The sequence below is a fragment of the Nicotiana attenuata genome, chromosome 3 (assembly GCF_001879085.1).
Source record: "Nicotiana attenuata strain UT chromosome 3, NIATTr2, whole genome shotgun sequence".
In the NCBI taxonomy this organism is placed as follows: domain Eukaryota; kingdom Viridiplantae; phylum Streptophyta; class Magnoliopsida; order Solanales; family Solanaceae; genus Nicotiana; species Nicotiana attenuata.
The window spans coordinates 6,602,783-6,619,331 of record NC_031991.1 but is presented as its reverse complement, the minus strand read 5'-3'; the positions used below and the strand labels follow the sequence as shown (position 1 = coordinate 6,619,331).

At 35.3% G+C, this 16,549-nt stretch overlaps 2 protein-coding genes across 2 annotated transcripts; both read right to left on the bottom strand.

Moving 5' to 3' along the window:
- LOC109223253 (CDK5RAP3-like protein) lies at positions 445-5,868 on the bottom strand. Its single transcript, XM_019387487.1, has 10 exons — positions 5,720-5,868; positions 5,487-5,621; positions 3,685-3,779; positions 3,499-3,593; positions 3,257-3,392; positions 3,015-3,167; positions 2,375-2,911; positions 1,944-2,152; positions 1,425-1,557; positions 445-781 (listed from the first exon to the last, which is right to left on the bottom strand). Exons 1-10 carry the CDS (start codon positions 5,778-5,780, stop codon positions 659-661), a joined length of 1,677 nt encoding a protein of 558 aa, XP_019243032.1. The 5' UTR covers positions 5,781-5,868; the 3' UTR covers positions 445-658.
- On the bottom strand, positions 9,561-13,426 carry LOC109223255 (rhodanese-like domain-containing protein 9, chloroplastic). Its single transcript, XM_019387491.1, has 6 exons — positions 13,308-13,426; positions 11,719-11,966; positions 11,268-11,418; positions 10,358-10,443; positions 10,164-10,268; positions 9,561-9,820 (listed from the first exon to the last, which is right to left on the bottom strand). The coding sequence occupies exons 1-6, from the start codon at positions 13,352-13,354 to the stop codon at positions 9,750-9,752; spliced, it is 708 nt and encodes a 235-aa protein (XP_019243036.1). The 5' UTR covers positions 13,355-13,426; the 3' UTR covers positions 9,561-9,749.

The following is a 16,549-nucleotide window of genomic DNA, read 5'->3' as shown; positions in this document are numbered from 1 at the left end:
ATGAATAAGAAAATAAGAACATTAAGACAATCAGAAAAAACATTCTGAAGTTAATTGAGGATTTAAGTGCAAAGCACAAACAAAGAAAGACGCAATTAAAGCAAAAGGAAAAGAAACAGTTATGTAGTTCAGTTATGATAAACTATAAACCCAGACGACAGTTATCTTAACTGATAAATTGAAATACTATAATTAGATGAAATATTGTTTGCTTGCTGTCGTTCTCTTCAAAACAAAACAATAAGCGACGATGAGGCGTGCGTCTTAGCGCCTTGGTGCGTGCATTGAAGCATTGATTAAGCAAAGAAGAAGCGCTCAGCCTATTAGGCACCTAGCTTTAGGCCTTGAACAAACCTCAACCGAACCTTTGACAACACAAAACTAATATCAGTTGCTAGGATAACATTCCACGCTTATGAAATAGAAGTTTGGGCATGAATAGAATTAGGATAATTAGCACAATGGCATTCCATGGGAGCACAACGAAGTTGATTTTTTATGTCTTCTCATTCGGGGAAGAGGGGATGTGAAGCAGTCTCAAACCAAAATACCCTGTGGTTTGCGAAAGTCAGGTTCAACTGTGTGTATTTCTAACTTCTACAGTATCAACAACAATTAGAGTTACATGATGTATAAGAGTTGCTCTAGCCTTCTAACACTAGCTACTAATTAACAATGTATTAATCTCTCCTATGATGTTGACAGGCCGTCCGTCAAACATGGATGAAAGTGTACTCTCACAAAGTTTCTTCAGTTCCCTGGTCTTCGCAATAGCTGCTTCCTGCATAAGAAAAAAACCAAATTTCAAGAAAAAAATTACCAATGCAAGAGAGAAAGAGCGGGCAGGGGACTTCTGCTATGCTTTACTTCACCACATTTTTATTTCCTTTAGGAGATATGAATAGATATTATCGAGGTTATTTCAAAAGGCACTGATAGTGGTGCTCTTTTTCTTTTTGGGGAGAGGGATAACTATTCGGAAAAATGTATTGCAAAGCCAATATACATATCTAGTATAAACTTACAGCATTGTGAAGTTCAGAAGATCTGTAAGAATTACTGTGCTTGACAACAAAAGCACAGGAAAAGTTGAAGTCTAAAAGACACTGTATGTACACAAGGTTCCATAATTTACTTGGCCCCTTGTCAGGGATCGGAAACATTTGAAAATCCGAGAAAGCATGTTATGAAATTATGAGAATGTTTTCTACTTTTTGGTATACTTCTTGTATACGGGCATTTTTATGGCCACACTTTTAATAAAATTATTACTTTATCCAAAATAATGAAATTATGAGAACATAACAAATACTTTAAACTCAAAGTAGCTAATCTTACTCTAAACTCAAAGTAGCTACACATTTTTGCAATTACTGCAAATCACATTACACAAAACTGGAAGGGAAATAAAATAAGAAACTCACTTGTTTTGGCCAAGATGAAGACATCGAATTCTGAAGTTCCATACGCCTAGTAGACAAGTCCGTTAATCCGTCCTTTAACTTGGCTTCCTGACGCTTTTTCTCCTCCAAAGTGTTGACCAACCGATCCAAAAATCTGGAATTAATACAGCAGTCAGCATGCAATTTTAACAAAAATAGTTAAGTCTGCAGTCCACAAACTTCATAGAATAATGATCTAGTATTAGTGTCTGGCAACCATCTCATCATGATGACAACAGAAGTGAGCTATTACTCCATCAAAAGTTGAATGCCATAAACTTCAAGAGTGAATAGATTACTAAACTTATAAAGTTAATGTTTTTTTATAAGATTACTAAACTTATAAAGTTTATGTATACTTTGCAGTTTAAAACAAAAGATAGATTGGGGGCATGCAGATTCAAGAACTTTGCATGTCATAAAGATCTGAAAAAGGAAGAAAATATACTATTCAACTTGCAACAGAAAACAAATTTCATGGAATCCATAACTAATCAGTACCTTTTGGAGTTGAGGATCATGATCATGTCCCTTGTTTTCCTATTTGTAAGCAATGAAATGGCTGAGGAAATGTCAGATAGCATTGTCTGAATTATATCAGAAGAGTACTGCTGCAGAACAAGCGGAGCAACTGCTTGGACTTGATGTTGTAAAGACGTAGTTTCTTCGTTCCTTAGCTCAATCAACCGTTGATTCAAGAATGCTTTCACCTGATGGCCAAGCATCAAACAATAGATGTCAGAAACTGTCAAACCCACCAGGCAAAACGACTCAACGAAGACATTGAAAGTCCAAATTGACGACAACCTAATCAAGCGGCCTCAATAATAGAGCCTATTTCCAGCACAAAAGTTGATAAACTAGTGCCGAACAAAGAAATAATGTCTAAAGATATTAATCAAATAAAAGAGGATAACGCCATTCATACAGACCTCAAATAAGTCATCAAGTATCTTATTCCTGTACTCTGTCTCTAGTAGAGGACTCCTCTCTGCAGTTAAATTGTTTTGAAGAGAACGTAGTTCCGCAGCATTATTTTGTGAACTGTCTTCTTCAATCACATCAACTTGAGGATTGTCAACACTTATATCCCAAGATATTTCTGATGCAGAGACCTCAGGAGCTGAGAATCCTTCTTCATTTGCGGTCTGATGAGATTCTACACTGTCATTACGAGGAGATGGCAAAATATCGCTTGCATTAACAATCTCATAGGGACCCAAACCATTTCCATTTTCTTCTGTTTCTTCCACAGTGCCAATGTCCCAATCAATTTGAGAGCTATCTAAAGTAATATCCCAGTCAATCCCATCAACTGCAATATCAGTTTCTACAGTCATTTGACCTAAGTCATTATATCCTCCTTGAGCTTTCATAACCTCCAATACTTCAGAGCTTATGGCAACATCAGTCGAAGGGGGCCTTTCACGAACACTCCTCAGATTTAGTAACACAACAGCAGCGGTTTTCTGCAACCAGAACAAACAACTTAAGTAATCCATGCTACACCAAACACTGATGCTACACTAACAACAGATATAGGGAAAGAAAGTCACAAAGTTCGTCGCCTACATCCTTTTCTGTATGAGCATCTTTGACAAAATCTGAGTAAAACTCAGTAGCCCGTGAGACAGAATCACCATTAAGTACTTCCAAGATTCTGCTAAATGTGGTTGGAAGAGATTTAGTGGCAGTTTCTAAAAGTTCTGACCTCACATTTATTCCCTGAATAGAAGAGAAAAGTATATTATAAATGGAAAGAAAAATGAATAAAAAGGCTAATCCAATGGTAACAGAGTCAAGCAAGCTAAAACCTGCAGGCCCAGCTCCTGACAAGCCTCTACATATTTAGACGCCGAAACAGCTGCATTTCTTTTTATATCAGTTTCTTTGCGCTCCAATTCAGCTAGTTGCTGCTGTGTCTTCTGAATCTGCTTCTTATGATAGGGGCTACAAAATAATCATAGGGCTCTTAGACATCTTGATAGAAAATTACTACAGTCAAATCATAGCTTAATTTGTTTTGCTAGTAGTGTGATAAAGTTAGCAAATTTACATCTCATAGTTAACATTTTGGACCATAGTCTGAGCAGCTTCACCAAGGAAAATGTGTTCCTTCTCATAGGCACGCACTATTGCTTCCCAAACACCCTGACAAGAGTCAAAACAAGATCAAGTTATATTGGAAACAAACAAACATATACATCTCGTGAGAGAGAGAGAGAGAGAGAGTAGGTCTTACAGCATCACCTGAAAGCCGACCAAAAATATTACGGCTTTCTGGAGTTGACTTCAGAAGAATCTCATATATTTTTTTGGCTTCCAAATAACCGATCCCTGAAAATTAATGTTCAATCAATATACTTTCGCGCTGAGCAAAAGTGGAGTGTACAAAATATCTTCATCGGAACCACAGAGAATTGATGCAACCAAAATGTCACCTAATAGTATGCCAGCAGCTGAAATTTCCACCAATTTTTGTTGTTGGTTTTTTTTTCCTCTGACAAGTGAAATTTCCATCAAATTATACCAATTTTGAATTATACTAGTTAGTAGTTACACCTTGTTTGGATGGTTTTCATCGTATCATGTAATGATTAAAAGTGTCACTTTACGTAACGACCGATTTGGTGTGCTCACACCATTACCTTGTTTATCCTCTCATCTTGCCCTTCCTTATTATTAAATAATTCTTTTTATCCTTTACCCCACCTTTTTTTATAATAATTCTGACTCGCACCCTACTTTTTCTTGTAAAATTGCAAGTTTTTTCTTTATATTTGTTGGTGCATGATATCATGAAATAATGACAAACAATACAATTTAATATAATATGATTCTGACTCGTACCCTACTTTTTCTTGTAATATTGCAAGTTTTTTCTTTATATTTGTTGGTGCATGATATCATGAAATAATGACAAACAATAAAATTTATTCAAACGTTGTATTCATTAAAACAATACAGTATAATATAATACAATAGGATACAATAAATTACAAAACAATACGTAACAACCATCCAAACAAGCCGTTAGGCCCATGAAAGGAGCATAAAAGATCAGAAAGTGAATGGCACACATACTTCAAATATCATCCTCTACCTGGTTTTAACAACAAAAAAGAATATAAGAAAAGATTATCGGTTCTTAACTAACAGAAAGATGTATGCCTATCCAAAATTGTAAGTAACATTTTTTCAGTTCCTCTTTTTTTTCTTTCTTTTTTCTATAATTGTTAGCATTTTCGAAGGAGAACCTTGAAGCAATGGTAAAGTTGTCTCCGTGTGACCTATAGGTCACAGGTTCGAGCCGCAGAAGCAACCACCGATGCTTGGATTAGGGTAGGCTGTTTACATCACATCCCTAGGGGTGCGGCCATTCCCAGGATCCTGCGTGAACGCGGGATGCTTTGTGCACCGGGCTGTCCTTTAATTGTTAGCACTTTTTACAGTTCTTAACAAAATAATTAGCAAATACACTTTCACCTCCAGTTGTATTTTCAGTTTCTCAAAGAACTAATATAGCCTGCTTCTTCTTCTTCTTCAAAAACAGAAGAAAAGGAGCCAACATAGCCTGTTCTTATTAATATTATACAAAAGGTCAAACAAAAAAAATTCTTGGTTTTAACCTCTAATTCTAAAATGGTTCAGCCAGTTTACAACTTAGTATGGCAGTACACTGATAACACAAAATCAACACTAACTGATACTCCCTCCGTCCCAATTTATGTAAGGGTGTTTGGAGTTTAAGAAAGAAAGAAAAACTTCTGAAACTTGTAGTCTATATGAGACATTTCTTTTTGGGACGGATTAAAAAGGAAAAATTATCACATAAATTGGAGGGAGAGTACTATTTCGAGGTACCAGCAAGGCAGCAACTAGGTCACGAGCTGAGCACACTTGATTATTATCAAATTCTAGGGCTTAAAAGCATAAATTCTTACAAGCCTGAATTGTTACAGCATAAGATTTATGGGAAAAAGAAGAATTTTTACAGCTAAAATAAAAAAAAGAAACCACAAAAGAAAAAGAAGTAAAAAAAACCTTCTACATCAAGAGTGTGAAAGTAGGGATCAATGTCTTTAGGCAGCGAAGCAAACGACGACGTAATCTTAGCTCTCACGGCCGCAAGTCGCTTCCGCCAATCCGCCGGAATTCTCTTCCGATCAGCCAACCACTCTTCAATCCGATAATCAAATTCATCAGAAAAATGATTGACAGAAGAAAAATAAATAAGCAATTTAGAATTTTATTTATTTGTTAGTTGATTTTTTTACCTCCGAGGCGAGCGAATGCTATGTCGATTGGAAGATTACGAATATCGTCTTGGTTCTGCATTTCGCCGGAAAATCTTCACTGCTTGATTTTTTGCCGGAGTTTCACAGTGGTAGCAAAGAAATGGGTCCCTATATTCTAACGTGCGCCATGGAGTATATGGAGTTGTCAACTCTAAGCTGCAGTGAAGGTAATGGGTTGGGTAATAATCATGGGCCTAAACAAAGCCCAACGGAAAAGGCCGTTTTGGGCCCTGCAGTTTTGTGCGTTGACTGAAACTTTTCACGAAGAGTTAACCCGTATAGCCACCCAACCGCTTAAACTAAAAATAGCCGGTGGAGGTATAATATAGAGAAAATATCACTTTATACCTATTAAGCCCAAACTATTTACCCTTAAATACCCAAACCTAAACTATTTACTTTTCTCACCTATGCAATCAAGACTATTTACCCAACCCACAACTATTTGTCTTCCCATTTGATTCAAAGTGTGAATGACATGACGAAAAGATACCAGACTTTATTTTCATCTTCTTCTTTCTCTCTCCTACTTGTTAGATTTTTATTATTTTTCTGTTCCAAAGCTCACATAACTTCGCTCCTTCTTTCTTCTTCTTGAATTTTTCTCTATGTGTGTGTGAATTTTGAAGCCCTTTGTTATTTCTGCGATTTTCTCTCTGCTTACTTGTTTCAAGGATTAAGCTCAGTTAATTTACTTAATTCTTTTTCCTCTACTTTTTCTTCCGAATCTATCCCTTTGTTTCTGTTTCGTGTTGTGTTTATTTTGTCATTTTCTGGCTATTTGTTTGTAGTACGAGCGTTGCGAGCAGGAAATGGAGAGAGGGGGTGAAAGAATCCTTAGCTAGAAGAGAAAGTTTGAGTTTTTCTGGTTTCCTAGATCTAGATTTTTGTGTATTTGAATATCCACTATTGTTGGGCTTGAAGCTCAATTTTATTTTTGAAGATTTCTTGTTTGATTCAAAGTGGGTGCTGCTAAATATTGCTTATAGTACCTTCTGGAAGTTCTTACTGAATTTTGATAGCGTTTGGAGCTGATTGAGGTGATTGGGATCGAAATTTTCAGTTGAAAATCGAAGAACACAGCTACAATATACCGCTACGGTATACAATATGTTGTAGGAGTATATAGCTATACTGCAACACTATACTATTATAGTTTACAAAACAGTATACCACTACAGTATACTAATATACTATAGGAGTATATAGTTATACTGCAACAGTATACTATTATAGTATACAATATATTGTTATGGTATACTGTAATAATATGCAAGATATTGTAGCAATATGCTGTAATAGTATACAATATACTATAATAGTATACTTATTCCCGTAAATTCACTTGCTTTTTCCCTTTTAATTTGTTTTAAGCTTTTACCCAGCGTGAGGGGCAAATTGAAAAATGCAAAAAAAAAAAAAAATTATAGTATGCTATATGATGTAACGGTATACTCTTACAATTAGATCCTTTTAGAATTTTTAAAATTTTTTTATTGACAACTGATATTATTTCATTTTAATAATTGAACTAAATTTTTTTTAACTCTTTGCGTACAATCGTATACCCTATTGGTATAGCAATATACTATACTGGTATCATATGTTAGTTAATATTATTTTGGTTGTATTAGCTACATTTAATTGGTAGACAACTTGATTTTTCTTTGGTAATAATATTTAAAAAAAGAATAATAAAAAATAGTGAAAACAGTAAATGAAATTAGATTATGAAGAGAAAAAGAATATAAAAAAAGGAAGTTAAATGAAATTAGAAAAGGAAAAAAGAAAAAAAGAGAAGAAAACGAGAAAAAAAAAGGAGAAAAGAAAAAAAAAGAAAAAAAGAAAAGAAAAGAAGCATAGAAATAAAAAAGAATTGGAGAATAAAGAAAAAATTCCCCACAAAATCTACTATGGGTAGGAAATGTAATTAGTTTATGGGTAAGAAAACAAATGGGTAGACAAGGGTAAATAGTTTTATTTTTGTGGGTAACTGTGTCAAAACTCTATAATATAAGCATAATTTATGTATTATATATATATAATTATATATAATTAATGTATAGACTAGGTAGATGGCTAATAAAAGTAAACAATGAATATGACCAGCTATTTGTGTAAAGATCCCAACTTTCATGGGGTAGCCAATTTGGATGCTCTCAATTAACCTAGAGCCAGTTTCTAAATTATTTATTTATTATTATGGTAGTCAAGGTAGGCAAATTTCAGACAAAACTGTTCTTCTTTCTTTCTCCTTAACCACCACGATAGTATTGTCCAATATCCCCAAATACATATTCAAAGTCAAAATACGCACACCATTTAAAAACCTTAAAAACCATAAATAATTGGCTTCATTAAGTTACAATAGTTATTTGCTCCTTGATTTTTTATTTTATGTCTTTTGGGTGTAATAAAATATTCATTCAAAATAGTGATAAGTTGATATTTGTAGTAGGAAGAAACTACTTATATTGGGGAATTTAAAAGAGGTACAAGAGCAGGGGTAAAGTTTCGACTACGGGCTTGGTGAACTCATTAGCTTTGGTCTAAACTCTATATCTTAAGAAATTCAATTTATATGAAAAAATTATTAATTTAAAACTTAGCTACTCAAAAAGACTAAATTCTAAACTCATACATTTTAAATCATGAATCCACCTCTAAAATCACCATTGTTGCAAGCTTGGAGAATGGATCTTGGATTTGAATCTAAAAAGTAAGTGTAAATCAAGTGGGTGTTGTTGGAAAAGCTTGAAAATATTGGATTTAATCATTATTGCGTCACGTTTGAGTACTTTTAATCATCTTTTGAGTATTAGTTATACTACTTATGTTTTATATTATATTTTAACTATGTAGGAATAAAGTTGTATGATGATGAAGAGATTTGGAGAAAAATTAAATTAAACACAGAAAAAAAAAAGAAGAAGAAAATCAACGAATTAAAATGAAAGGAGACAAAGAGGGAAACCAAGACAGTAGATAAACTTGACTTTAGCTTCAAATAATAACAATCAGCAGATTCCAAGTAATAATTTCGACTTTGAGTACCAAAATCTTCCAACAACTTTGACAATTCAAGCCACGAATTTGACCCAAGATCCCAATCAATAGAATCATCAAGGAAAGTTTTAAGCACTAAAATCTTCAATTCATCAAGGGATCATCGATTCACAATTCCGCCAATGAACTCAGTTGCATTTTCAAATGCTCATACCAATGAAATTCGAAAATTGAGAAACAAAGCATGAACTCAAGTGTATTTTATCAAACAATGATACTATTTTTTAATTTTCTGATTTTTTTTTGTTTTTGATTTGGTAATAAAAATTTAGGCACTTCAGATTAGGTTAGTGCAGTTTGTGGCGGGTTAGTCCGAAGATGGGTACATATGAGTAGGTCTTTTTAACGGGGACTAGTGTTTTAAATTCGACGAAGGAGAAGTTGCCACGTCATTATTAAATAAATCTTTTTTTTGGGAAATGGCTGTTAGTCAAAAGGATAGACTTGAGTCGAAAAGAAAACGTCAGAGGCAATTTTAGCGCAATAATGAACAGAGGATATATTGACCCTAAGCCTATAGTTCGAGCGTAGTTTTGACCTTTTTCCGTTGTATAAAGATCCTAAAATCATTGGTAGCACATTCTATCTTCCTTCCAACTTAATACCAACTTGCACAAAACCCTTTTGTTCCTTTTATTTTATTTTTTTCTTTTTCTCCTTTGGTAGATCATATTTATCTATATTCTCAGGCTGGAAAATTCAAATTAAAATATTAGAGGAAAAACGAAAAACTAAAAGAAATAGCTCTTAGTTGTTAAATAAGAAAAAGCAGTTTGCCGTTTACCAATCAGATATTTGTCAAATGAGAAATGTACAAAAGCTCGATGACTACTGGTATTTCAATATCAACTAGTTTTCTCTACACAAATGAGCACACTCTACTTTTCTTGAAAATCCAAATTCCATCAACACCAAAAAAAAGAAAGTTGGAGTTGTTTAAGTATTAGCTTGAAGGAACCAATGCAAGAATCTGTTCTGCTTGATCGGGGAAAAGAGTTATAAATAGCAATGCACCTGAAATATCACACATTAAACAACAAAAGATTAATTAAATGAACAAATGGAAAAAATGGAATGCCAACTCATTATGCACTAGGAGATAATTAAGAGAATGGATTTAAGTTATATACGTTGACAGTATAAATAATTTTTCCAATTTCAAAGCAATCTAAACTGACTACAACTCTACAAGAAGTTAGTATTTTATTTTTCAAGTTACCATATCGATCTTACTGTGAAGAGTTAACGGTATTTAAAGGTAAATTTAACCGGATTGTGTAAAAAACGTATGCACTATGAGTGCACAAAAGTTAAACTCTAAGAGAATGCATACAAGATGTATCAATATAGAACTTACAGATAAGCACAGTTCCTAGAACAGCTGAAATCTTGCCCTGTATGGTAACCAAACCGGCTTTGCCAGCATCTTGCAGTTCTTTGGAACCAACAGAATCAAATGTTCCTAGATACAGGAAATTATATTCAGTTTTCAGCTAATTCAGAAAGACGAGATTCAAGTTGAAATGTTAAATTCGTGTTTTAGTGTTTTACCAGGTTTTACAGTTTGAAGGCCTGATGTTATGCATGCGATGTTGTCATAACCTGCTTCGTCTAATCTCTGGGCTGCAGCTGCAGACCTTAAAGGATTTCAAGAAACACAACGATTAGCCACAAGAAATTTTGAATACGTAAGTTTACCATCCATCAATAGTGTGAAGATACATAGATGCGCATGAAACATAAAGGAGGCAAAAGATCATAGACCAGGCAACTCTTTTAGATCTCAGATGGCACATAACAAGAATCTGTCCGAATTTCAAGGATACTTGTAAGAAAAATAATGATCGATTTCTCCTTCTGGGTATTCACTAAGGATCTCGATATTAAAAAATGTACCTTCGCTAGATTCATGTCTCCATGATAAGGTAAGATTATATAGTGCTAACTAAGCATTCAGATCTTAAGTTTGGATCATTTCTCGATATGCTCCTGTCATCCTTATGCAGGAGCTGCGATCTTGTCTATATATATTATTCCAATTTTGTTGGATGTACCCAAAGGGACTCAGATCTTAAGTTAAGACCAAGTGTAAGAGCATGAATCTTCAGTGTTAAGAAAATTCACCACTTAATTTCACCAAGGATTCTTGCCTCTTAGGAAATCAAGAATCAATTGTACTCAGTAGACTCACCCCTACTTTCTCATGCACAAAATCAAGAACACTAAATTTGCTTTCCTTCATACGCGAACTTTTGTTTACTCACATTTGCAGAACTTATAGTACACTTCAACTTGTATTAGCAATGTTATCAAATCCTGTAGAACAGTGCTTACTGTTCTATTTACATGTTTTTTGCGCGAGGATCCAAATGGAGATCAGGCTAGGCATTTCATTTTCATGATTCCACATTGGTTTCACTTGACATGGAAGCTAAATTCAATTGGCAAATAACTAACTTACCTAAGACCCTCTTGACAGACAAGTAGCAGCTTGCTTTCGGGAGAAAATTGGCTTTTAACAGATTGCACAAACTCAGGATTGGGCTTAGTAAATGGCAATCCATAAAATAAACCAGAAAAATTGTTGTGCAGCTGTCTCTTGACTATAGTACCTGCAGAAAATAAAAGGCACTAATCAAATTATGAACAGAACACCAATGCAGCACCCCCTTCCCCTGCACGCGTAGAGCTGGACATTTGGAGTGTGAATAATGTAACGTCGGATAAACCAATAATATGAATGGCTCCGACTCCAATAACATGAAAATGGATATTGAGCAAAACTCAGTCTTAAAAGTTTTATCGTGAGGTGAGAATTATTCAAGAACATATACGGAGACAATAGTCTGTTCTCTCAATCAACGTGGGACGTTGTAACAAAAAACAACTAAGATAAAGGAGAAATGATATACCTAAGTCATTATCTGTGTTCTCAATAAAGAGTGGTACATGATAACAGTTTTTGATATGAGCTCTCTCGAATTGAGTTTTGTCGCGCACATCTAGAACTGCATATCCCTCGACAGCTACAAGTTTCTTCGCCTCATCAGCATTCACAAACTCAACTTCTGCTTTAATCTCGAAAGCACTCCTCCTAAGAGGTTTCCCTGTCACAATCCCTCCTCGATATTTGACAACCAACAAAGATGATCCCAAGTTGCTGAAATACACATCACATCACTTAGTCGAGCTCCTAAAATTTTCATGACGCATAATGAAGACGGTGCAAAATGACATCTACAATTACATCATACCATGCTATCAGATGTCTATAAACTACAACAGAAACAAAGTAGAAAAAGATGTTCAACTCTGTAGGTAGACATAATAAAGCATTCACTTAAAATTCTAAAGGTAATACAAAAATAGAAGGATCAAATTGTTAGAGACTCCACCTAAAATAACATGCATTTTGAGCAAGTGTTTTGTATAAATCACATAAATATGTTCCTGCATTCAACTAATCAAGAAACAGTGACAATTGAACCATTAAGATTAATGTAGGCCTTTGGACATAAGAATTGTAATTTTTGAATAAAGTAGTATTTGGACTTAAGTTGAAAAATGGTATTTGAAATTTGAAATTATGTTTGGACATGCATTTCACTTGAAAAATGTTGCAATTTTGTGAGTGGGTAAAAAAGTTTTTCTAAAAATTTTGAAAAAGTAATTTTCGAAAAACTGGCAAAATTTCACGAACACATATTTGAAAAAAAAATGAAAAAATGAAATAATTTTTATGGAGAAACGGGTCTAAGCTTACATAATTTCAACTCATGTAAGCAAATAAAATCTTCGGCAAAGGACCAAATATGCCCCTGTGCTATGAGAAAAGGTTTAAATATACCCTCCGTTATACTTTGGGTCTAAATATACCCCTGACGTAATACTATTGGTTCAAATATACCTTCTTCTGTTAAATTTGTCCAAGGTGAACATCCAATCCTATGTGGCACTGATATTTGATGAGGTGGAGGCCACTTGGCATGCCATCTCAGCTCCCCTAATCCATATATAAAAGATTAAAATTTGAGATACAATATTTTTTATGGTAGCGGTAATGGTGGCGATAGCGGTGGAAGGGAAGAAAATTTTAGTGGTGAAAAAAAAAAGTGAGGTAAAATGGGTTAGGGCGCTGAGGTGGCAAGCCATGTGGCTTGCCCTCATCAAATGCCAGTGCCACGTGATGTTCACTTTGGACAAACTTATCAGAAAAGAGATATATTTGAACCAGTAGTATAACGACAAGGTTATATATAAACTCAAAGTATAACAAAAAGTATATTTAAACCTTTTCTAGTAGTACAGGGGTATATTTAGCCTTTTCCGTAAAATCTTCTACAGTTCCTCACTAGGATAGGCTTCGTGCACCCAAACAAAAACACAAGAGGGAGTTATTGAAATATAAGAATGCAAAAAACTCAATTATTCATTTTCCGTAGTTTGTTTTTAGGTACCTAAAAAAAGATTTTCTTGGTAAGGTAGAAACTAAGAAACATACCTCCGGGAAGAGAGTAATGAAGGAGAATAGCAACTAATCCCTGCCATCCCCACAGGGTTTCAAATGTGTTGTATAATAATTTTTTTTTTTTTTCTCCAATCACTTGGACTTCTTACAGAGAGAGACTGTTGATAGTTTCTTGGCTAGAAGCCAGGCGTGGACCCAAGAAATTTAAGAGAGTAAATGGGTTTCTGCCACGTGGCAACAAGAAAATGAACTGGATTAGATTTCTCGTATACCGAATTTTTCCAGAAATTGCACCAACATGGTGTAATAACTGGACCGTGGCTAATATAAAGTACTTTAGTTAATATGAACAACTTTCATTTTGAGAGACACTTCTCTATAGATGATAATATTCCAATAATTTAAATTTGGGGATTTTTTTATAGATACAAAATTAGGACAATATTTACCCGCTTTAATTAGGTTTCTTATTTATAAAAAAGTAGCTACAATTTTTTTTACAAGAAATATACAAAATTCGGTCAAAACATACAACTTTTATACAATTTATATATATTTTTATGTTGTACATAATTTGATCAAACACATAGAACTTGCATACAATTATGTTAGTTGTATGTATTTTTGTCACGATCCAAAATTAACCCGTCGTGATGGCGCCTATCATAGTACTAGGCAAGCCGACTACTCAAACAATTCTAACACTTTAAACTTTGAAAGATACTAAAACAGTTTAATTAAAGGAAAACCTCTTAAAACATGATAGGAAATCATAACTCAATACATAATCTCTCCCAAAAACGGGGTGTCACTGAGTACATGAGCATCTACATAAAACATAATCTGGTACACTTTCTATATAGTAACACTGGAAAATAAACTAAAAGATAAGGGGGGAGAGTCAAGGCCTACGGACGCCAAGCAGCTAGCTCGATGATTTCCGAAGGTCTGGTCTTTACAAATCAGCAACCGTCGTGACCGGAAGCACCTGGATCTGCACACGAGGTGCAAGGTGTAGCGTGAGTACAACCAACTCAATAAGTAACAAATGTAACCTCTGGACTGAAAGTAGAGACGAGCTCAGCAGGTACAATTCAATATAGAAACGACAGTACAGAAATGTAGGCATATTTTCAAGTTGGCGTAATGGCTTCCTGGCCACTTAAACTTGTAGGACTTTTAAAAGCCGATACATGAACTTACACTTTTCCCATTTGAACACTCCAACTTGATGCAATAAATACTAATAAACACATTTGACCGTTGAGTATGCCTACGTGGAAGCGGCGCAACTGACATGGCTAAATTGTGTGCATATCACGCTACAAAGGCGCGTGGATAGTTATTATTTTTATTAAAAAAGAAAAAGAAAACGAAAAAAGAGAACTTTCCCTTTCCCTTCTAATTTCCCCTGTCTTCCCTACCAAACTCCACCTCCCCTTTCCCCCTCCCCCTTCTATTCTACCATAGCCACTTCTAGCAAAACATAGAACACAACCCAAACAAAGAAAAAAGCTCAGAACTTTAGCACACCCCCAACCGCATACATAACTCATTCCAAGATATCAACACCAAACTCCAATAACCATGGGAAGTAAAATCGGAGCTTGTGTTTACAGTCTCCATTATCGGAGCGGCAATGGGACACACTTGCCTTTGAGTCCGAAAGACGACGACTTCTTCAGGAAGAAGGTGTTCTTAATTCAATTGATGAAGAAGGTGGAGTTTACCAGCCTAAAACTATGGAAACTAGGGCTACTTATGAAGCCATGCTCAGGCGCGATGGTCGCGATGATTGGCGATGAATCTCTTGATTATGATGTTGGTGTAGCTGTTGGGTTTGAGGAGAATGAAGATGAAGACGAAGAAGAAGATGAAGAGAGTTAGCTTGATGATGAAGAGGAGGATGATGTTGTGCTGGGAGCCGATGGTTCTGGCGCTATGAAGATAGGTAGTGGCATTGAGGAAGATGAGATGCAGGAGGCGGATGAAGAATAAAAGAAGGCAAAGAGAAGAAAAAATAGAAATTTTATAAATTAATTTTGGAAAAGGATAGGGCCCACGAATTCAGATCTTGAAGATACATGTGTCAACAAAATGTGAATGAGTGGATGATGTGGCTATATAAAATATAAAATTAAATCAATGTCAGCAGCAATTGAACAACACGCACCATCGCAAGTGTTTATTAGTAGCCATTTTTTCAAGTAAAGGTGTTCAAATGGGAAATTCAGGAGTTCATATACCGGCTTTACAAACTGATGCAAGTTTAAGTGGCCAGGAGCCATTTCGCCTTTTCAAGTTCAACAGATAAAAACTCAATACAAGTAAAATAGATCAACTCTGAATGATATGAGGGATATAACGTTTCTATATCTACATGCCACTATACATGTTGTATGTGGTACACTACAATGGAATCCTCGTGTACTCACACTCTCAGAGTACTCAATCACTCAGTACTGTACGAGGCAGGTCTAGCCCAGGGAAGATCCATCCCTCAATGTAAACAGTGACTACAGTCAGTCACTCAGTACTTTATAGGGCCAATCCAGCCCAGGGAACTCCATCCCAAATATAAATGTATAGGGTAACTCTATGCCCAGGGAAATCCATCCCAAATGTGAATATATATAGGGCAATTCCATGCTCAGGGAACTCCATCCCAATATAATATCAACTGCGCTTACTGTGGGGGTGCAGACTCCGGAGGGGCTTCTTCATCGCAAGCGCTATAATAAGCCATATCCAGGCATAAATAAATAAAAACATGTTGCGGCGTGCAGCCCGATCCCTTAATTATCACTCACAATCAGGCCCTCAACCTCATTCAATCATTAATCTCTCCAGTCTCTCGGGCTCACAATGTCATGAAAATTCAGCCCGTCATGATGATATGCTGTAATGGATGGAAATAGAGACTGAGATATGATATGCAAATGATAGATGTGACTGAGTTCACAAATGTAAATTTAAACAAGAATTCAACAGTAATACGACCTCTATGGGTCCCAAAAATATCGGCACGTGGCCTAAGCATGATTTAACATGAGTCTCAACTCAATTTCTCTAACACGTGGAGGAGATGTGGGTATTGACATGATTATTTGATTATGCAACTCCACGGAAATAATTAAGTCACAATTTCTATGGTGCATGCCCACACGCCCGTCACCTAGCATGTGCGTCACCTCCATACCAATCATATACGAAATTCAGGATTTATACCCTCAGAACCAAATTTAGAAGTGTTACTTACCTCAAGCTGTGCAAAT

Coding starts and splice junctions, on each gene's coding strand:
- LOC109223253 (XM_019387487.1), bottom strand. CDS start 5,780: ATGCAGAACCAAGACGATATTCGTAATCTTCCAATCGACATAGCATTC. Junction 1,558..1,943: donor ATGATCCTCAACTCCAAAAG/GTACTGATTAGT, acceptor TATTAATTCCAG/ATTTTTGGATCGGTTGGTCA. Junction 782..1,424: donor CTTCATCTTGGCCAAAACAA/GTGAGTTTCTTA, acceptor TTTCTTATGCAG/GAAGCAGCTATTGCGAAGAC.
- LOC109223255 (XM_019387491.1), bottom strand. CDS start 13,354: ATGGCAGGGATTAGTTGCTATTCTCCTTCATTACTCTCTTCCCGGAG. Junction 11,419..11,718: donor GAACACAGATAATGACTTAG/GTATATCATTTC, acceptor TATTTTCTGCAG/GTACTATAGTCAAGAGACAG. Junction 10,444..11,267: donor GTCTGTCAAGAGGGTCTTAG/GTAAGTTAGTTA, acceptor AAATCCTTTAAG/GTCTGCAGCTGCAGCCCAGA.